At 42.9% G+C, this 23,553-nt stretch overlaps 1 protein-coding gene across 1 annotated transcript in view; it reads left to right on the top strand.

Annotated features, from left to right (window-relative positions):
• The window catches only part of IL1RAP (interleukin 1 receptor accessory protein), a 41,345-nt gene extending 37,512 nt beyond the window's left edge, over window positions 1–3,833 (top strand). Inside the window, exon 11 of the mRNA XM_065748570.1 lies at window positions 2,597–3,833. Within this exon, the coding sequence (XP_065604642.1) occupies window positions 2,597–3,282 (686 nt within the window). The 3' untranslated portion in view covers window positions 3,283–3,833. The remainder of the gene's footprint in view (window positions 1–2,596) is intronic.
• Window positions 3,834–23,553: the final 19,720 nt, after the last annotated feature.

Genomic DNA, 23,553 nt, shown 5'->3' with positions numbered 1-23,553 from the left:
TTTCTGTATGGTTTTGCCTTTGTGTTATTTGGTCTGTGAAACATCAGTATTATTTTATTTTGCTTTTCAATAAAACATTTTCACTTTTGCATTTCAGTCCTTGTGCATTTGTCATGAGTATCATTTTCCTCTCCATTACATCTGCAGAAGGGTGTTAAAGAAATGTATGTAGTCCAAATGTCAGGGTGGTTTGGGATGCTGCTTTAGAGGGCTAAAAGGTGGTTTCATGATGTGCCTGTGCCAGTCATGTGTCACCCAGAAGTGAACACGCATGTACGAGAAGCCTCTAACATGTAGAGCAATCACGGGATAGAGTGATTGGAAACACCATCCCTTTGCTTGAGAAGCTGAGCAATGAGCTGGAATTTTGGAAATGTGTCTGCCCTACGTAGAGAAACCAGACTTGGTCTTATGCTGCTTTGCCCATCACCGTCAGGCAGCTGGGCTAGAAAAGGTTGTCAGTGTTTTTTTCTCTTTTTCTCAGCCACTTTCTTAACTTTGACTGCATGGTAGCAGTAAGTTCAAAGAGAGCCCAAGACTTCAAGACCACTAGCAAATAAAATGGATTCATAGAATCTTTTGAGGTGGAAGGGACCCATAAAGATCACCTAGTCCCACTCCCCTGCAGTGAACAAGAAAACACATGTGATAGTCTCAAGCATCTCAGACAGGCCAGTCTAAAGGCATCCCATTCTCAGGAATAAAACACACCTTCAGGAATTGGAACATCTTGCCTGTGAAAAAAATGAGTCTCAAAAGGCTGCAAATTTAAAATGGTTAAAAGAAAACCATCACTGTCAGCTCAATGAAAAAACTTTATTTCAGCAGTTTTGGAGTCATTCACATTAGTTGAACCTGTTCTTTTTGTGCAGGCGGGTGGAACAGGTGACCTCCCAGGGGCTGCTCCTGCCTACCTTTCTCCGTGATTCTGAATTCCACTTTCAAAAAGAAAGACCTTTCAAGCCAGCAAAGGAGCTTTTTTTTTTCCTTCAGAAGATGTTGAAGCTTAGCTGATTTCAAAATAGATCTCAGTCAGTTTTAGAAAGGTTTGAATGAGGCCTGGGCTCAGTCATTAGGAGATTGGTGCCGATTCTTTATGCCTTTGAAATAGGGTGGTTAGAGCATTCTGAAGCTTTATGTGACAATTCTGACAGAACTGACTGTATCATCTACTTCTGATTTCAATGAATCAGTGTTTTCCTATATGTGTGTGGGTGGGGAGGAATCCCCATAAACCTTTTGTACAAGATAATAATACTCCAAATAGTTTGATTCGAATTCCAGTGTTAAAAACAAAGCAAAGTGCCCTACTTCTTCTGTTAGGATATTAATTGTTCAATCATTTTTCCTATCCCATGTCCTTGGTCCCCAAATAACCTAGAGACAATGTGGTTTACAGCTTCTTTGAAGAAGCATTTATTTGAATGGTCTTAAAATAAGACACATTCAGGTTCAAGGCAGTGCGCCTTCCACTGTGAGACAAGGAAACAGAGGAGAGCCAAGGGCTGAAAGAAAAACAGCATGGCCATCATATGGAAGGAGTAGTATTGTTATTTATGTGAATCTCAGCTGACAGAGGGCAGCTGGATGCTGCTGCCATTCCTCTGCAGGGCAAAGGCCTGGCCCTCCCCGTGGGCATGAGGCTGAGTTATCCTCGCTGCCACAGCCCTTCATCAGGGGGCTTTTCTTTCTGCTTACCCAGTGCTCCTGCCCTGCTCAAGCACTGCATGTCCTCAGGTATTCCCCAGCACCAGTGTGCAGGAAGTGGGTGTCCTCACACAGGTATTTTTTTAAGTTTCACGCTTCTGTTAATGAGCCAGAGTTAATTTGCAAAGTGCAGCAACCCTATTAATTCCCATTCTTTCCGCTGCTCACCCATTAGCCATGACACCTTCAATATGCTTACCGCATCCCAAACCACAGATAGAACTCCAAGGACATCCTTCAGGTTTGCTGCTTTTCAGTGCTCATAATGAAAGAGATGCTGCCCTTGTCAGGCACTGTTCCAACCGAGCATCTTGCTGAGCTGTACAAGCTGCAATCGACCCCAAGAAAAACTTTGAAGGACAGTATTTTCATCCCCACCACATTGCAGACAGGGGATTTGATGGAGATGTTTAAGGCTGACATTTTCCGCTTTCTAAGTTTGGAGGCTTCCATTTCTGGATAAGCAGCATGAGAAGGAGGGAGGTGGGCCTTAGTCTTGGTGACTTGATGGGGCAATTGGTTCCCCTTGGTGAAAGGGACTGCCCGAGCTGTGACCAAGACCTTTGTTTTACAAGACTCCCCTGGGCAGTGGTGATGCCATGCAGTGCTGAAGACAGAGTACAATCCCGGCTTATCCTGTCATTCTGGCCTCTCATTTACCACTTCAGCCTTCTCAAAAGCCAATTGCAAAGCAAAAATGCTGATGTTGCTCCTGCAGTCCCAGCTGTCAGGAGCACAGGTCTCCAAGTGGAGATTCACTGGGTTTGTGCCAGGCCTTTGGTGGGGAGGGGGGATCTGTGCAGGTTTGCCATCAAACAGCTTCCTCTGGCTTTTCTCTCCCTGCACCCCCACCCTTGTGCACCCCAACTCCTCTCCCTTGCGCTCTTAGATACCACCGAAGCGGTGTTTGACTTCATCCAGAGGAGCCGCAGGATGATCGTGGTGCTGAGCCCTGATTACCTGATGGAGAAGAGCATCAGCCTGCTGGAGTTCAAGCTGGGCATCATGTGCCAGAACACCATCGCCACCAAGCTCATTGTGGTGGAGTACAGACCACTGCAGTGCACCCACCCCAGCATCCTCCAGCTGAAGGAGTCCGTCTCCTTTGTCACCTGGAAGGGGGAGAAGTCCAAGCGCTCGGGCTCGCACTTCTGGAAGGCCCTGCGGCTCGCCCTGCCGCTGCGCAGCCTGAGTGCTGGCTCCGGCTGGAACGAGAGCTGCTCCTCCCAGTCCGACATCAGCCCTGATCCCATCCAGAGGAGGAAGAGTCGGTTGAAAGGTCGGCCTGAGCCGCAGGGAGCCCTTACACCCCCAACCTCCACGCCAAAGGCCAAGCACCGTGCTTCGCGCTTCTTGGCCTGCCGGTGCTGTGGGACATACTGCCATGGCGGCAGCAGACTGAAACGTAAGCGGAGGGCGGTGGCTGAGCCCAGGTGGGAGACCCACCTGTGCAAGGCTGAGGGGCAGGGGATGCCGGGCAGGAGTCGCCCTGAGCCCCCACCTGCACAGGGCCCAGCTCTTGCCCTCTGCCATTACAGCGATCTATCAAACAACAATGACTTCTACGTCCTCTAGCTGAGAGACGGAGCTTGGTGGCAGTACAGGTGCTGGGCCCATGGAAGACATTCACTGGAGCCTCTGATGTGACATTTTTGCAGTATCACAGGTGGCTCAGTGTCTTTCTACACTGCCTCGCTCGCTGTCAGGCACAGAAGGCTGCTGCAACGTCCTGGCTGTCTTGCTGCTGCTGATCTGAGCCAGAGACCTGCAACAGCACACAGAGCAGCGGTCAGGGCTGCCTACATTGGCAAGTCCTTCTCCTTAATTACATCGCAAAGTGGAGCTGAACATGCCTGAGCATCCCCTCGGTGTTTCTTGTGGGAGGGCAGGTCCTGCTGGCAGGGTGGGATGCAGGAAGGGAGGCAGAAGCGATGTACCTGGGAGGAACACCCAGGGAAGGAGGAGGCTTGCACGGCTTTGCAAAGAACATTTTGCTATAAGAGCTCAATGGGAGCCCAGCCGTGCAGGGGTGCACCGTGCAGCATGGTGCTTTATCCACTGTGGTTTAAAAGAACTTGGTCAAACCTTTTAAATCCCTTCTCTCTGAATAAAACTAAGTTCTTTAACCTGCTGTTGTTACCTGTGGTCTTGGGAACTGCTAAGTGCTGGAGCTTTACTCAGCAGGCAGGACCTGGGATGTGATTTGCCCACTCTGCTGGATGACACCCTGGCCCCAGTGCTGCCAGTCTCCTCCTGGGTTTGGTCCCCTTCTGGCTTCCCCAGGGTTGAATTTGGTCTGCAGCTGCATGACTGGTTCTGGTCATTCTGATTGTTCTTTCTTGGGTCTGCAAGTACATTTCCATATTTGTCCTGCCTTGAAAATATGAACGGAACCCCCAGGGTGCACAGAATGTGTGGCTGCCAGAGCAGACCACGATTTGATGTCCTCAGATGCAACCCCAATACAATTGCTTGAGCAATTCACTAGGGCCCACATTTCACCTATGTTGATACTGCTGAAGTCATTATGATTCATATGTCATTTTTCTTCTCTCACCAGCACCTCTTCCCCAGAAGTGCCCAGTCTTTTTTTCAACACTTTCTTTCAGATATCAAGCAAAGCTGATGGCTTTCCCATTACAAGGCACTGTGAGCTGAATCCTAACAGCCTTCTGCAACAGACCAAGGAAATGGAAACCAAAGCACTGGTGCTGAGTCAACCTAACTAAAATAAGGGCAAAAATACCCAAGCAGCTCATGAGAGATAGGAAGTTAGACTCCAAAGAACTCGCCGTGCACAGGTTTCTTGGTAACCTCAAGCAGATGTATTTTTAGTGGCTCAGATGTTTTGTCAATATGTGGCCATTCTGAGTGATGAAATAGGATGGGGGGGGGGGGGGGGGTGAGATGTTTGAAAAGTGAGTTAATAAACTGCAGAATGCTTTGTGATAAGTTATCAAAATAATAGTGATCGGTTAAATGGTAGCAGTTGCCCTCAATTAGGCTGTCATTGAGTCTGGCAGAGCTGAAAACAATAGCTACAAAAAACTTGCAATCAATCAACCTCCAGAGCCAATGTTTGCTATTTGTTGGCATATAAATAGCTTTTATTCACCTTGACTGCTCCAGAAGTAATGCCACCTATTTTATGATGTTGTCCAATGATGTCAGAAGCAGATATTGGTGGTGTGGCAGTAGAGATTAATCCTTCCTACCAATACTCCATTACGTTTTGTTGCCATGTGACAGATGGCAGCACAGGAACAGTCTGATGAAGTGAAATCTGACATGGAAGTGTTAATGAAGCAAAGATGTGTCACTGAATTCCTCCATGCAGAAAAAATGCACCTATTGACCATCACTGACAACTGCTGAATGGTGGATGTTGGCACAGTGAGGCAACTGGTAAGAGCATTGCTGCTCTTGTTACTTCAACAGAGCTAGTGTAATTTTACTGCTCTTTCTACTACCCATCAAACTGTCCCAAGGCGTTGGCTGCTCTCAGAACAAATGTTGAGAGGACACTGGATTCCAGTGTAACAACAAGCCTTTGGCCTGAGACCAAGCTCGTAGAACCTGGAGCTGTGCTGGATGGTTTGTCTCTGCAAGGACAAAGTCATGAAACACCAGAACCTATTTCAGTTGTGTTTGTCTCTCTTAAGCGTATTGCTTGGACATACCCACAAGCACCTGAACAAAGTCCCGTTTAGGACCAGAACAGACTTCTGTCTCATGGTTTGAGTTCTGCTATGGTGAAAATCAGATACATCTGTTCGTATCATATCTGACAGTGACTGCTGCAGATGGATGGTAGTCACTGCTCTCCTCTTTGGCACATGTGCATTACTCATATGTGTACAAAAATGCAATCACTTCCGCAGTTAACAGTTCCCACAATAAAGTTATCCCTGACCTCTTACCCAGCTATTTCAAGAGATGACTAGATTTATGTTATAATTTCCACTATATTCTATTTTAAAAACATTCAATTAATACTCATATAATGTGGTATATCCTGACTGTGGTGTGCAAGGATACAAGGCCACTAGGTCATAAAGTGCAGAGCCATTTGTGTAGTATTTCAGCTATTACTGAGATGTTTTTAATATGTGGAAGGCTGGTATTGTCATGAAGGTACTGAACAGAGCTGGTTAGGAAGCTCTAGAGTTTCATCCCTCTGAACATCAGTCTTCACTTTAGTACCAAGGCTGAGTACCCAGAAGGTTTCTCCTTGGTAAGTTTTATGTGTCAATAATGGGCTGCCCCTCACATCTTTAGTCCTAACATCAACAACAATTCTGTTCTTGTCTGTTAGACCAAATGCTGATCTTGGAGCATCTGATCTAAGAGTATTTATAGCAGACGCTTTCCCAAATGATGACAAGACAGTGAAGGAACTCACGCAAGCGAGAAATAGGAGAAAAATCTGTAGGAGGCAAGGTTTGACACTTGAGCACTTGGGTGTTGGTGCCCCCTACCACTACTGACCATGCTGCAGAGAGGCTGCAGCTCTAAAAAGACAATTCACCACCCAGGTCCCTCTGTAAAGACACATAAATGTTGCAAAATGTTTTTTAGAAGCATATGACTATAATTCCTCATAATGTTGGACACAGTGACAGTCAGACATGCGGGATGTAACATTTACACTGGCATGCCTTTAATTGGTGTAATGATTTGTACCTCACTAAAATATATCTGCCACAAGGTCGTTTGATTGCCATCAAAGAGTTTTCCAAGTCATCAACAGTTTGTTCAAGTGAATAACTGACCTTATCCTTAAAATCATACTTGATTTCTGTGTTGCCTGTTTTTTGCTTCCAGACAAGGTTCTTTTTATACTTTCCTCTGCTGCAACAAAAAGACTTCTCAGGGATTTTTCTGTCTTGGAAAGTATTTGCACGTTGTTGACAAATCATCTGGCAATCTATTGCTCATGAGAAGTTTCTTCTCAATTTTTACAACACATTTTCCTCCTTTGCTGTTTAATTTTTCAGCAACATTTTCAAAACATGGGTGGCAGAAATGGGGCTCCTCTTGCTTTGCCTTTGCAAGGAGATGTAATCCCTGACACACAGTTATTTACTGCCTCCTGCTGCTCCTTCCTTTGTGCCACCAAAGCTCAGTGGGAAATCAGACTTCATTGCTCATCCATACCAACACCTTTTCCAAGAACGTGTTATGGCTGAAATGCCTCCCAGCACTCCACTGGCATGATCATAGATGATTTTTTTGTTATGCTGCACTGTATTTGCTTGGGGCCAGTGCATCAGGCAATCCAGATCACGTTGCATGCTTGGTGAAGCGGGAAATAGCGATGACAGGCAATCTTTGTGCCATCTGCCACAGTTATTAGCAAACGATGTTTTATTTATCTGCAGATCAGCCATGAAGACACTGACTCCCATTGGAAATGTGTTCAATGACAGGTTCTCATCTTTTGAGATCTACAGGTTAATGGATGAAGAACCAAAAATCTATCATTAACGCGCGCAGAATTATGCTTAACAGAAGATTACCATGTCTATGCACCTACAGTTACCAGCCATACTGGAAATGCTGTTGATGGGAAAAGGACATCTGGGAGGCTGTATTCCCATAAAAACCTGTTCAGTGGCTATTAATTAGTTATGCTGACACCATGAAATTCCATATGTGGGCATTTCCATACTTATCTCTCCAATACTTTGATCCATTCTGGCAATGGTCCTGCAGTTGTCCAAAGAGAGATATAAAAATCAGTTTCCTATTCATAGAAATTTTCACTGTTTTGGTTATTTTTCCTCTCCTGTTATCAAAACAGAGCAGAAATAGCACAAGATGACATCAAAATTATCCATGACTAAAATGTGTTCTCAGCAATCTACATCTACAGCAAAAGGAAAATATTTAATTCCCAATTTAACTTGTATTTTCCTTAACATAAACAGATAAAAAATGCTATGCCAAGAGTGTAAAAAATATGTCAGTATTACATTTCTGGGTTTTGTTATGTCTTTCATTACAGCATGTTTTGCTGAAACTAGTCCATTTGAAAGCACTTCAACTTCAACGAAAACAGTATTTTCCTTTGAAAAATGTCTCCCAATATAAGCATGCCATCAGGTCTGCTTTTGTCACCACACCATCCTTTTTCTACTGGCCCAGTATTCTCAGTTTCTAGTTTTTGAGGTTACCCAGTATTTTAAGATTTATTAAAGAATTAGGTCAATGATTCCATAAGCTCCTCAACCAACACTCCAGCAACTGAAAAGCCTCCAACTGTATTCTTACAGCTAGTTGGAATATATCAACATGTTTGCATATCAGATCATATCAGCTCCTCGAATCTCACTGTGTTTGTGTGTCAAGTCCAAGAACTTGGCTGTAGGTAAAGTCTTACTACCTCTTTCCTCTCATATATTGCCAACACAAATGGAGATGAATCTGAAGACTGTAATGTGTGCCTTCTGCTTTGCTCACACCCTTTCAATGCACACAGTTGCCAGTGAAAGAAAACCCTGCTCCTTTCATGCTTGCATTTTAATTGCACGCTCCTTTCTGTAGGCAGATAACAGTCACATCTATCATTTTGTTTCACATCTCTGTCTCAAATGCATCTGCTCCACTACTGGTGATGCACTAGAGAACAGCTGTTTGCTCCCATTCAGCATCAGCTTCGCTGACATATGCTCATTTACCTGCATTTAACATCCTGATAGAGCTGAACAGCATTCCAAACACCCTCACTACACCCTTCAGATTTGCATGCATTAAAAAAACGAAATGCTGCCTAGTTTCATCTGCTCCAGCAGCACAAGCCTGCCAGAGTCCTGGCTCATCCGAACAACAGTAAATGTTCAGTTGGTCTATTCTTGCCCAGCATTTAATGCAAAACTGGACCGGAATTAAGAAAACGGAGGGCATCTGGGCTAAGTCACAAACACCCACACCTTGCATCTTTGTTTTGTTTTGTTCTTAGAAGTGAGCCAGACCTCTTCCACACTCCTCCTCTTACCCCTGCCAAGCTCCCACGCACAGACATCACTGGGAAGATGCCCAGAGCTCACTGCATAATTTGGTGCAGCTCAATTTCTTGAAATTCTTCTTACGAGAATTTTCAGCTCAGAGGAACCCACAAGCACCAACGTTTTAAGTAGATCAAAATCCTTCCTGTCCCTGGAGACAGGAGGATGGGGCTCTGAGTACCTGATGGAGCTATAGATGTCCCTGTTCACTGCAGGGAGTTGGACTAGGTGGCCCTTAAGGGTTCCTTCCAACTCAAATGATTCTGTGATTCTATTAAAATTATTTGTCTCCTGATGGTTGTTGCTAATTTACCTGCACCTTGCCTGTTTGCATCTCAGGCTTCCCATTAGCCCTTGTTAAGCACATAACCAGTGCCCAAATCCTTCCAGTTGTTCTGCATATCAGGCTGGATGTTAGAGGAAGGCAGACTCAGCAGGTGGCTGGGGAGCATTGCCTGGCTGTATTCCAGCCTGTCTTCTTCCTTCTTTCCCTTTGTTTACTCTTCTCTGAAATACTGCAGCTTGTACCCTGCCATTACACCTCCCTTGTAGAAGTGTCTGGGCAATTCACAGTCCCCGGCATATCCTTCCTTTCCATCCTCCACGGGTAATGACATATGTGCTGCACAGATATCAGGAGACACTTTCTACCCTAAAGATGCTCTGCTCTAATTTTGAGCAATTCCAGCTGTACAGAGCTTGACAGTCCAAGCTGCTGAAGGTACACCAAACCTCCCCAGACTGGCCCTGCATGCAATAAAGAGGTCATCACAGCAAGTGTTTTTGAGCTGTGCCTTCACCAGCAGATGCAGTACTGTCTGTGTGCAGACACCTGTGTGCCAGTTACCAGAGCAACGCTGGAGCATCCAGATCTGAACAGCCTGCGGTGTCAGCTCCTGTCACCGGTTGTTTCAGCTTGGTGGACAGTTTATGCTTAGTAGATGATGTTATGAGAGGAGATGGAACAAGTAGATACGTGACAGAGAAAATAGATCACATTGTTCCCATTAAAATAAGTACTCATCTTGGCATTTTCAGCTGTACTCTTATTTACAGCAGAATGACTTCAGTGACTTTCCTTTCCTTTTTCATCTTTTTACCCCAGAAACAGCACTTGGTGGACAATTAGCTGCTCTCCATTACAGTACTATGATGTGAAATTCTGACCACTCATTTCACAGACCAAAGCTAACTCTTATTATCCCCAGTTTCGCCAATGCTTTTATTGAAACACTAAAATAAGAGTAACTTGCCCAAAAGCACACTCTAGGACTATTGTTGAGAATTCACAGCTGCCTGGCTTGAACCTTAACAACACTCCCCATTAGCTGCTATCACCTTTGTAATTCAACTGGAATACCTACTACATTATTTGATTTTCATTGCTTTCATCTCAGGCTGGCATTTGGCTTTTCTTTTTAAATACTGTACGCTGTAACCTCCCTCCCCTTGTAACTAGGGACAGTTAGAAGCTCTTGCTGCCTCTTGCTCAGCTGTAAGAGCAGAGCAGGTAGGATTAATGACAGACAGTGGCTACTTCAGTATTTTCCTTTTTTTTTTTTTTCCTTTCTCCTGAAAAAAAGGGGGAAAAAGTAAAGATTGCAAAACTTTGTTCTGAGATAGTTAGAACCAGCTGTTCTCTATCGTCAAATAATACTGATGACAGGGAATATCCTTACAAGCCCCACCTTCATTGCTTCAGGCAACTCACTTAAGGGTTCCCCCATTAACAAATTAATCAGTGCTTGTTGGTTACATCAGCTGTGTGTGAGGAATATAGCAAAGCAAGCAACTTTCACACCATGCCTGAGAAGCAGGGTTGGATTAGAGCTGCTGTGTATTTGCTTTGAAAGCAGGAGATGGATGTGATGGTCACTGGGGATAACTTGTAGAGATCATTTTGGTAAAGTACTGATTATTATTTCCCTTAAGAAAATAACAGTACAATCTGGATACTTGAGTGTTTTTCAGATAACTTATTCTAGATAATTGCTCTTGATTATATAGAGGCTTTATTGCAGAGCAGAGACAAATTTTGCATCCATTAGGCTTAGGATTTTCAGGAGAAGTACAGCTTCTGTACTTTCTTCTACAAGAAATGGAAGACAGATTTGTTGGTGCTTCTCTCTACTATATTCAAAGTGACCTCCTTTGATTTTTGGGGTTCTTAGTGCTTGCACAGGTGAGTAGACAGGACTACTTTCTTCTGTGCACCTTCACACCCTCTTAATACCAAATGGATTCTTTAATTGATGAGCTTGATACGGCTCAATGTTCTTCTCCTGCTCCAGGAGATGGTTAGCTCTTCTTATCGATCCGCTCTGCGTAAACTGTAGGAATATGTGCCCTATTATGGACAATCTCAGTCTCGATGAACACAAAATGCATTTCTCCACTGTGGGGGCTTTATTGTTCCATGACTTTTTTTCCCCCTATCTATAACTTCTTATTTGGATTTTGGTGAGAGATGCACACAGGGTCTTACAAAGTTGTATTTTGTATTCATGACCTTCACTGCACAGAAACTGGATAATCAGTAGTGATAAGCATGTGAAATCCATAACCACTTTGCTCTTTTCATCACTGTGCCATCGGCTGTAGCTAGTACAGGCTCATCAACAAACTGGGAGCATATCACACCCTTCTGAATTGTGGGAGATGTGAGAGGATTATTTTGTCCTGTTTTGCCTTTTCAGAGATGTCTGAGAAGCCCTGTGCTCCTAATATCTCACATACAAAGGTGATGTGTTTGGATTTTCCCTTGAAGCTTGAGCCTCCAGTAGCTGTGTTTCCCTCTTAACCCTTGCTATGTCCCCAGTCTTCAGCAGAGATTGCTGGTATCATCTGCAGGTGGTCAGATAGTGCCCCTCAGGTCCAGCTCGAAGGGCAGGTTGTGCAGCCAGCAGCTTACACCTTCCCTGCTCTGAGTGCCCGTCAGAAGGAGCACAGAGTGGTGAGCAGTGCTTCTGCAGACAGGATGCAGCACAGGGCTCAGAGCATGTCTAAGGGGAATGTGGCTCTCATGTTTCTACCCCAGAACCTTGGCACTCTGATCAGGCAGTTCTTTTGAAATGCCTTGCTTGCTCGGGACACTTCTGCACGGAGGCGTCATTTCTTATTGTGTTAATGTGCATATTGGGAGCGCTGCGGTATTTACTTTGCTCTCAGGATGGGAGCTCTTCCAGCCTCCCTCGCCTACTTCACACACATTTCAAGCTGCCCAGTGTATCTCAAGAGAGAGAGGAAAGTAGTTGCTAAAAATAAAGATGTAGAAGTTATTTATGGCCTGGCCTGCATCGACCCTGTGGCAGCCATTACAGAATGCTGCACAAAGAAGCCCTTATCTGGAGGAGCACAGCCTGTTTTACAGTCTACAAGTTACCAAGGGGCAATCCTGGGTTTTCCATCAATTCCTAGGAATGCGAGGCTTGGATGTTCCATTTAGATGCCAAATCTTGTCAAGCAGGATCTGCCAAGCTGCTTTTATATACCTTCTGATTTGGATGAAGCTATGGTAGAAGCCATCAGAAGGAGCTGCACTGCTCAACAGCATGGTCCCTCTCTACTAGAAAAAAACCAACAACAAAACAAGAAACAAACAACTGAAGGCATACAAGGCAGGTCTTGTTAGCTAGAATTTAGTTCAAGAAAATTATTTGCTTTCTCTGCTTTTTACAAAGATTTGCAGTAACCCATGGAAGGGAAAGGAGACTTACCCCTTAGCTGATCTTGAGTGCATACACAGTTTTGGGCATAGTAATTGGATTTGGTTCCCAAATACATTTTTGCTCTGGGTAGCTTTTGGTTCAAATCCTAGTAAAGCCCAAGGAAATTCAGAAAACCCTTGTTTTTATCTACACCTAAGTCTGAAGAATTTAAATGACTCAAAACACAGTGCAAGAAATGTCCAGCATTTTCTTCTGGACTATCTCCAATGTTAGATAACTTCTGATTATGCTCATGTTCCTCCCTGGCATTATGGATGCTGACCTTTAAAGGTCTGTACTAAAATTTCTAGTTTCCCCTGTTATCATGAGGAATCGAGAACTGAGATTACGAAGGTAAGAAAGTAGAAGATTCTTTTGATACAGCAGTTAATCTAGTGGGTGGCAGCCCTGTCCACAGCAGGGAGCTGGAGCTCGATGGTCTTTAAAGGTCCCTTCCAACCTGAGCCATTCCATGATATAGTGACACAGATGGGATGCAAACAGAAAGAAGTTAAAGGAATAGTAGCACTTCCTTGCCTGCTCACTCAGTGCAGAGCCCATGAGTCAGAGGTGGTTGGAGCATAGAGTTTTAGTCTGCTTTTGGGATAGCAGAGGAAACAGCAGCGGAAGACTTACCACAGCCAATCTGGGACTCTATACACAGTGTTCCCTACCCCACTAGATCACTCACCACCTCAAGGAAAACAAATTGGTTTGACACTTGTTCTCATCAAATCCCTGGTGGTAGATTGTTATCATGTTATTCTTTTGGTACTAATGATGGGATGGTTAGTAATCACTTGCCTGTCTTGGCTCCTGGAAAGACTGGTCCCCAGAGCCCCAATTTCCTTCTCTTCTGAGGAGCATTACACTTGTCCTTCTTCCCTCCTTTGGGATCTCTACTGTAATCTTTGCCTCCTCAAATGCAATCACTAATGATTCAGAGGTTTCGTTCAGCTAATTCTTTAAGCACTCTAGGGGGAATTTCAGCAGTCTTTGCCAGCTTGAACACACGGCTTTTCTTTAAGCCTGAATATTTTGTTAACTCATTCTTCCACTAAGCTGCTTCACAGTAATCTGTTCCCTTACAACAATTAGCCATGCTAATTGCCTGGTTATAATTGACCTGTTTATTAAAAATAGAACAAAGTAATTCTGAGTATTTCAGCTTTGATGTGCTTTTCTACGCTGGCTCTTTTTCCGCACTGAGAAGTGTAAGGTCCTTTTATCACAGCTTGTTCCTCTCCTGCTTGCATCTTTGCCTCCCTTATTGCAGATAGCCAGGTCAGAGTACTTCCCTCTCAGAGCTGCCCAGCAACACTCACAGCTTTGCTACTGGAGATGCATCTCTATACAACAAAGCTGTGAATCCACCCCATTTTGGGATGCACGTGGGAACCAAGAGGAGAATTGCTTCTGGTTAACTCTTCCTACTGCTTGCTGGCATTCCTGAGTTGCTCTCTTATTGGATGGTTCTCAAATTTGTCTGTATGTGTTTGGAAAAGAGCATCAAGTTTATATTCCTGATGCTTTTCTACCTCTTGGATGTGTCAAAAAGAGCTAAGGAACACCATCTATGGAAGTCAACTGAGTAATTGTTTTCCAAGTCTAAGTAAGTGGCTGATTACTAAGATGAGTAGTAAACTACTGTGTGTGAGATAATTGTAGACCTGCTGCTGTTGTTTTCCTTCCTGGGAAGCAGTTGGTTATTACTTAGTCTTGAATATCTGGCTTGGGCTATAGAACAGTTCTATAATTGAGGAGTAAAACAAACAACAACAAACAAAACAACAAAACAAACAGGAAGAAAGTTGCAAAAGCTTTATTATCATTGGCTAAATTATTTTCAGGCTGATTTGCTTTTGGAAGGACTGTTCGTACAGTCCTTAGGATGGTAAAGCTAAGTGTGGATTGGCACTTGCATGTACTGTAACCAATTGTGAATGCAGGCAAAAAATGCACTGACATAAAAGCAGACCATGTTTTAAAGATACCTTGCAGTTGTATCTACCTATTTTTAAAATTAACTTTAGGAAGACAAGGGCCATTCCCAAAGCTGAGCCACCGCAGACTCAACTTGCTTGATGCCATCTAGTGGCAGCTGGAAGATAGGAGCCCTTTAGAAAAACACAACTTTTGGAGAACATCTCATCTTTTGGGAAAGTGGCAAAGAAACCAATAGTTGTTCTCAGTGCTCCCAAGACAACATCAGATGAAGAAGGTCTCAATGGTCCACCACACCCAAAACAAACAAAAAAAAAACTTCTTAAGAAGCATATGTCAGATATGAAACTCTGGATCTCCAGCATGGATGTGGAGCCAATGCCAATGGCATTTTGAAACTTGGCCACAGTCATCATGCAAGTGTATTGCAGTTTATTCCAAATCCTCCTTCAGCAGGTCTAAATGGCTTAACAACAGGGCCAAACGTTTCTCTCCTACCAACAGTATCCCAGCTGATGGTGGTGATTTGCAGTAAATCCTAATTAAGGCTAAGTTCTTGGGTGCAATTGTAGGTAATGAAAGCATATTTTGTTTGGTTATGTGTTTGATATTTACAACTGAACATTTCACCTAATAAAGCTTTTCCTCTCTTGTTCACCGGTTAGTTGAGGCAGACATTAATCTCTACTGAGTCTATGAGTGGTTTGAGACAATGGCTTCTGGCCTGCATGGAGTGTTTTTTGATAGATATTTGCATAAATGCTCAGGACTTTTTCTGGGCTCAAGTTTTCCATCAAAACTCATTTATAGTCTCAGCTGTTTTTGGTTGGTTGGTTTTTGGCTTAGTGAACACCAGAATACAGTGTCTTCTATTTTAAATCCTTGCTTGAGGATTTGTGAAAGTACTAATATTTACAATTGATCGAGGCAGATTAGTTTGAGCTTCTGTGGAATTCCTCATTTATGTATGAAAACATGAAAATGGATGTTTTCTATCACATGATTGCTCTGCATTCTGACCACAAGAACTGACTGTATGTGTATTTCCGAAGATAAATTTGATTTTTTTTCCAGTTTCTGTGATGTTATGAAATTAAGTTCTGTTTGCTTTCTTGGACTATCTGTAGTAAAAGCTTTTTTAACTTGGCAAAGATGGACTAACACTTTCAAAACTAAAAATATTTAATATTTATTCCTATAAAGGGAAATGCTGCCTCTATATAGTATTTTCAGACAACTTGCTTTCCATGCAGCTGAGCTATCCCAGCCATCTAGATATGCACTGTAATCCTTGTCTTCCCTGCTACTGCTTAAACAACGATCAGTGTTATTATTTTTCCAACTAAATGCTCTTTTAATAGCCACTTACACAGAGCATAGAGCACAAAGTCTATGGCCCTATAGATCACAGATTATGAGCTCATGTGCTGATGAATTGTCAATTGTTTCCAAAGGGTTTGCAGGCAACACAGTTTTGGAAAGGAATTTAGAGCCACTATTTTTGCTTCCATTATTCATCCAATCCTTTTTTCTGACAAACAGCCTCTTTTCAGTTCCAGTGCATGTGCAGACTAGAAATAACATCAGCCCTGGAGGATTTTCCTTTGCCACTCACTCAGACATTCATTCCCCAATTTATGGTGTCTGTTCTTAACTTCTCAGAATAGCTTCCCTTGCTCCATGCTTCATGCAGTGCCCAGGCTGCTCTGGGAGAGTGATAATCTCAATGAGGACAAACAAAGTCAGAACAACCCCTTCACTTGTCTACTGCCCTTCAGATGTAGCAGAGACCTGATTTAACAAATCAGAATAGATGGTGCAAAAATCCTGTTTTCTGCTTTATAGTCACTAGAGGGCAAAGCAGGTCTCTGCAAGGTAACCCTGCATCTCGAAAGATGCCCTGGCTCAGTATCTACAGCGTTGGCTGACCAGCAGTAGCCAGGGAATTACTGGAATTGGCCTGGTTTTACTGGGACGTGGTCAAGTTTGCCCAGAGACAGTGTTTCTCGTGTGTCTTTGTGTTTGTAGCACAACGTTGGTGCCTTTGATCTTGTTTTGCTTTTATAGGAGCATCTCTATGAGACTAAGGTTCTTTGTAGTTCAGTGTTCATCCACCCATTTGCTTCTTTACTTGGAATATCCTCTCAAAAAGCTGTAGCCTGTGGCTCAGATACTTTGGAAAGCAGAGCTGAGACCTTACTAGCCAACAAGAAATTTTCTTCTTGAGTTTCTCTGAGTGCCTTTTGCACCTCAGTTACCCTCAGGGATGTGCAGCATTATTGCTCAGAAAACCCTGCATTCAATCGGGCACTGCATGGAGAAAAATACTTCCTTTTGTGTGTCCTTTGGACACACTGCCTGGTCATTCATAGCATGTCCTCTTGTGTTGATATTAGAAGAGGGAGCAAGCTGCAGTCACCTTTTCATTCCTAGCAAGCCTGTTGTGAGTTAAACTAGCTCTGCTGTGCTCTCTGCCTTTTTTTTTTTTTTTTTCAATTCTGGGCTGAAAATCCCTAATGTATCAATAGTTTGGACATCACTGAATCATTCCTTCTGCGCAGAAAGTCAGGAAGCACTCCCTGAAGTCAACGTGAAGCTAAGCAGGAAGGCAGAGGAGAACAATGGGAGAGTAAAACCTGGAGGTGGAAGCTCCAGAACAACAGGACATTTTCTCAGCATGGCTGTATCCTCAGCTTATTGAGTAAACTTAGCTCAGCCAGGATGATAAACAGTATCAATGAAACCCTAAGTACCATGTGTAGGAATATGTTCTGTTGATATTGTCCCAAAAGTAAGTTGTTTTTCACACTGGTGTGCATTGAAATGCATTTGGAGAATGCCTATGTGACAAGAAGCCCTGACTCATTAGATAGAGAATTATGAGCTCACGAGGTCCAGCTTCCTGCAGTGGACAGGGACATCTATGGTGAGATCAGGTACTCAGGGCTCCATCCAGCCTGACCTCGAGCTTCTCCAAGGGCATATACCACCTCTCTGGGCAACTTGAAGGTTTTTTCCTGCACAGGAAGGGTTTTTCAGTCCCCATGGCTTTGCTCCAAATAGGAGTCAAGTCATAAATTGCACCTCATGTGAGTCAGTACACCTGACCACGATCCAAAACCAACAAAGCCTGTGCGTGGGCCTTGCACCGGTGAAATAATTACTTCTGGAGTTGTGCAAATGCCCCATGTAGAGCCATTCAGTTGAGATCTTCTATTACAGTAAAATGCCTGAAATGAACAAGGTGCATGTAGTGGTCAGCAAAGTCTATGGCAGCACAAAGGAGCCTGGAAAAGCTGAGGCTTCTGGTGAATGGATCATAAGTTTGCACTCTCCACTGGATTATGTTACTCAGATTTTGGAAAAGAATAGCTTTCCCATCTCATATCAAGCTGATTCTGGCTGGTTGTCCCTAACTTGGGGAAGATAAATACCATATCACCCTGTGACAGTGTAAGGACATGAGGGAAGGGCTTTTATTAACCTTTAACTTAGTGCAGGAGCTGATGGAGGGCTAGAAGTGCAAACTGGCAAAGTAGTTACCATAAAGTGCAGGAAGTAATCAAAAACATAGAGATGTGGGAGACTGACCTTTATTTACTGAAAGGATTTCATGAGCAAAACAGATTCCCATGACAGTCAATAGGAGGACATATTTCCCTCTGATGCATCCACTTGTGACCTTACTGTAGGAAAGAAAGATCTAAAGTTGCCTTTTTTTTTAACTCATTTAAAATGAGACATCTAAATGCCTAATTTGAACTTTTTGATTGCTAAGCAGCCACAGCTCACACTGAGCACAGGGATAATTTTAAGTTCTCATCATTTCTGGAAAATGGGTCATTAAATTGATCATTACATACGGCATCAGCAGTCTCATTTTGGCCACCAAGTTGAAGAACTCTGTTGAAAGGCAAGTAGAGGCTCACAATGGGGCTGGGTGCAGATAGGCTGGCTGCGATGTAGGTTCCTACAATATACATGGCATTGCAACAACACAGGCAACCTGGAAGCACACACTGTGTATGTGGTACTTAATAATCTGCCCCCTCTAGGGGACCACACCTTTTCTGAAACCATGTTTCCAGAACACAGAGGAGATCCATGTCATGACCAGTCCTCTAAAAGTGGTCATCAGTTTATAAAATATAGTTTTTAGGTCATCAGCCTAAGCCTGGTTCAGGATGGAAGGCCATTCAAATGGTGGCTCCAGAGGTCCATTTATCCTGATATGGTGTTTCCAGCAGTGACAAAAGCAGCACATAGGAAAACATGTAAGAACTAGACAAAGAAATATGAGTCTTCTGACTCAAAACTATTTGATGCTCAGGAAATTCCTGACCTGGGAAGAGTTTCTGTGTCATTAGTAATTCTCGATGTATTTCTCATTCTGGAAGTTCCTCTGTCTTCCTTTGTTTCTCTTACACTTGTAGCATCTCCTGCACACCTATATGGGGATATGTTAAATGAAGTTGAGCAAATAGGAGGCAATGGATGCAGGGAACGTTTGGAAGTAGTATGAGAAAGCAAGCTGGTTTTCTTTTGGCTTGATGTTTCCCTTACACAGTTACAAGGAGGCCTTTTCCCAGCATTCTGGATCTTTGGATGTGCTGAAACAATTTGTAAAGAATCAGACACAAACATGCACAGAAAGTATTAGGTATTTAGCACAAATGTGAGCAAACAAACCAACTGTGGGATGATGGGATGACCCCACCCAAACCCACATGTGTTCTATAGGTCCCGGAAACAAAACTGAAGTCTCAAATAGCATCATTGTACTACAGCAAGCTCTCTTTTTTTGAAACATTTAGTGATAAATGTTTAAACAGCTGCCCTCATAGGATTCGGGGAAGGAGAGCATTGTCTTGTATTAAAGCCACAACTGGAGCTTGGCCAGAATTGAAGAATTTGTAGGTGACCTGAGTACATTTTTCATGCATTTTGCTGAATCCCCTGCATGGCGTAACTCTCTGTGGGAGATTTAGCCAAACAGTTCAAAGAAAAGAAAGAAATGCGGACAAACCAGCTTCTGTGATTTATTGCCTCAAAGCCATTCACTAGAAATTGTCCCAGCTGGTCATAAACTACATATTTCCTACTTCAGTGGAGGGGAAGAAGGGTTCTGGATGCACATTTTACCGAGATAGAGATCTCTATTCTTTAATTTATCTCATACACTAAGGACAAATGAATGGTTGTGTTGATCTTATCCTCTGCTTAATTTCTTGTTGATTTTCCTTCGCTCTGCTCTCTAACTCCCCCGCTACCTATTCCCCCAAGGTCAGATGAGACTTACAGAAAGAGAAATAGGCCCATCCCTTATGGAACAAGATGGGAGTTTCTTGCATTTGTGTTATGTTTGGCTGGAAGATTGATAAATCAGTAACCTTGTAGTTCAAGATAGAGAAAACCTTATCATCTCAGTTCCTTAGTAACCACAATGCCTCACCTGGTGCGATCCTAGAGAATACAAATACTCAGGGAAAGGAGTCTTCAGCTTGACTGTGATTTTCTTCCAAAATATGGGCTAAGATTATAAAAAAAACACGGTGAAGACCTGAGTGTGCACCCACATTAGTGTTTCTGTTCAGATCAGAAGCTCACTTTGGAAGTAGATGATTTTGCACTGTGGTGTCATCTTAAGAGTGCTTGAATTAGTGTCTTTTTGGAGGAAGCTTACCTTTGGAGGAATATGTGATGTGCTCTTCTGCTCACTGTCTGGCAGTCAGTTCCTAGGACCAGACTGTAGATAGCATGTACCAAAAATATTAGTTCTACTAATAAAAGCCAACCATGAAATACATTTACCGTGAATGTCAGGTCCTCCGCAAAAATGTCCTGGTCCATGGCTCCTGTTAATCCACGCTACTTGCTCACACAGATACAGTCTGTACACATAGATGATCCTCAGTTAATTTGAAATCTTCATGGCTGAGCAATTCCAATAAACCACAAAATAACAATAGGAAATAAAATGCGCCAGAGGCACGGTGACGTGCGGCCCTTCATCTTGTGTGTCATCCATCTGCCCACAAGATATGTGAAATACAACTACTTTCTGTTGTGATAGATTGGAATTGTTTAAAATATGAGTGGTCTTGTCCTTCAGCCTGGGGCCCTGAGTCCAGGGATCTTCCAGAAGTGAGCTGGGGGTCATTCTGTTCAAGTGTTGGCAACGTCTCTGAGTTTCTAGTGGCAGATTGTGAAAGGTTTCTCAGTTTATTGCTCGAGGCTTTCCGTAAAATAACTGAATGCATGCGTCTTTCTCTCCCTCTCTCTCTGACACATGCAGGTGCTGACACCCCACCTTAAGTCAACTACTATCTCAATAATAAGAGAATTGCTTTATCCTCATTTTTTTACCCAACTCCAGTCATCATTGATAGTTGAAAGGAAGTTCACGGTGATTCTGCAAATCAGAACAAAACATGATGTCTGGCTCTGCCATACGATTTTTTGTTATAATATGTCATAATTAAAAATGGCAAAAATATTAAGTATGTTCTGGAAAGGTTTAACAATTCTGATTGTTTGCCAAAAAGTACTTTGGCTGAAAGTTTGCTTTCAGTTAAGATATATTGCTTCTTCAATAACTGAAAGTTTTAAATATCTTTTTTTCTGCAATACTTTTAAGGAAATTACAGGTTAAAACGTAAAGGATTGTTAATAACTCTGGCAAACGAATATCCTACCAAGGCTACTCTGTTCTGTTTTCCTTTTAAATCTATGAGGCCTGATGCACTGATACCTGTGCCATCAGCATTGTGAAACCCACAGTCTACCTTCTCAGTGTAGACTATCTTTTCTCATTTTCTGTTGATGCATGTAAGGCGCTTTGGGGCTCTACTCCTTCCCAGACAACGTCAGCCTTGCCCTCTTCTTGCCCATTCTTTGCAGCTTACATGTGACATACTGCTTTTTACAGACAATGTGGTTTATAATGACTGAAAACATCCACCAACTTCTGCAGCCTTAGTATTTTCCGAAATGGGTATACCAACCTGAGCACCTCATTTATCCCTTTTTCGGCTGTGGAGAGGTTACAGCACCATGCTGGCCCTGATTTCCTTTTCTTAACAGATGTTGGTGATACTTTGTTTTGCAAATGAAGCATTTCATAAACCATGATGAGAATAAAGAACTACTACAGGCGGGGGAGGGTGGAACAGAATGAGAGGGAGGGGAAGGCACAGAGTGACTGCAGATAAATCCTTCACACTATTGAACCTTTTCTGGCAGAGAAAAAAAACAAACAAACATCAGAGAAGTCATGCTTCAATTCTCTACCATTGCATTATCTTTTCCTTTTCATTTGCTAGTTCAAAATAACTACAAGTATGCTGCCCTTCTCGAAACCGCCTCCTTGAAAATTAAGTGTACATTTCAAAGACTGTGTACAATATAACTCTTTGTGTTTGGCTTGGAGAAATGTTTGTTGAGTGGAAAGGAGAAAAGAATTTAAGTAGCTTGTAGTAATCAAACGTTTCACCATTGCCCAATCAAAATGCATAGAAAGTAAGGACTGGTCTTGACCATGCTGGACAGGAGTTGCATCTTGTGACCTTAGAAAAGAGTTGAAGCTCTTAAGAGAGCACTGAATAATCAAACCATTACTACTGATGAAAGGAGAAGGATTACTTTTAAATTCCAAACTTAACAAGTGGATATTATTATTTTCTCTTGCTTCTATAGCCCAGTACTTGCCAAGTAGGACTTGTGGTGAACTGTCAGGGGTACCAGTGATGAACTCACCCCCAAGTGACATGCTCTACCCGCTCTACACTCCCTGGACAAATCACACAGGACTGCTGATCTGGATCACCTTTTGTTTGCTGAGCAGTGTACAGATAAGACCTATTAGCTCAAATCAGTGGGTAGGACCGAACTTTCTTAATATATATTTGTTTTGTCCTCATTTCTTTTCATTTGGTCTCAGGAGCCAAAGCCTGCCAAACACGTTACCATGATGATGAATATACTTAGGCCCTGGAAAATTAGAATTAAATATGTGTATTTTCAGTAAGTTGAGACATCATATAAAAAGGAACTCTAAATCTAGTGTAAATAGCTATCAACCTACTTCTGTTTGTGTTTCAGTCCAATTGTCTACATGTGCTATTCCTCATGTTTTAAAACAATACTTGAACTGAGTTGATGCCAGGCTGCATCTCAAGATACCTAAGCAGCACGTACCCCATTAAGGAGGAAAACGTGGGCTCTTACTTCTTGTGTTGTCCTAAGCCTTGATACATTTCTTTCCAAACTGTCCTAATTCTCTGTGGGTTAGAAGCTACGTAGGTATGTTTCAGAGTTAACTTACTAAATGGGGTTTTGCTTAAGCCAGAACTTGAATTCTTCCACCTGCATGCAGAGCAGCTGGAATAATTTTCTATAGTAAGCTTATTTGAAGCCTCACTTTCATGCAAACCTTAATGAAACTCAATTTAATACATGCATAAAAAGTACCTCAGTTACTGCTTGGGATTGGGAATGCTAATTTGGTGCAATGGTAATACTAATGTCTCATGTCTTGTCTGACTTTCAGCCAAGAAAAGTCTGAAAGCCCTCTGGTTTTTTGGCTGATCATGGCCTAAGCTGTCTCAAACAGAACTGAACATTCCTGGAGTGGTCATAATTATAATGTATTTTGAATTCCAGAATGAATACAGATATGATTCTGCTTGAAACAACTGCAATTACATAATTTCATTTTGAAAAATTAATTTGAAAAAAAAAAAAGCAATCAAAAAGTATTTTTTTGTGCTACAGAAGCTTATTTCTGGCATTTCTGTATCACTCTCCTTTTCATTTAGATGAAAAAAAATGCTTTGGTTGACAAATAATTACCTTAAAATGTCCCATCCCTGAAGGTACCAAGGGCCACGTGTGGGACCTGGGCAGCCTGACCTGGTGGGATCAAGCAGCCTCAGGCAGGGAGCTGGGACTGGGTGGGCTTTAAGATCCCTTCTGGCATAAGCCATTCTGTGATTCTAGAGTCTCCTTTCTAGTTGCATTTGTAAGCACACAGCAGGTTTGCTTTGGAAATTCTTGTTCCAGAGGGCATCTGGGTGTTCCTGGGAATGGTCCTGAGTACCAGTGCCTCCTCAAGAGCTGCCAGCCAACACAGCATAGCAGATTTCCAGCCTAAGGACCTCAAAGTGAAGGTGTTCTTTACTTGTATCCCT

This window comes from Cyrtonyx montezumae, unplaced genomic scaffold (assembly GCF_038088225.1).
Source record: "Cyrtonyx montezumae isolate F1298 unplaced genomic scaffold, pur_monq_1.0 scaffold_5, whole genome shotgun sequence".
NCBI classification, from domain to species: Eukaryota; Metazoa; Chordata; class Aves; order Galliformes; family Odontophoridae; genus Cyrtonyx; species Cyrtonyx montezumae.
Note: the sequence above shows the minus strand (reverse complement) of the source record. Positions and strands in the feature narration are given on the sequence as shown.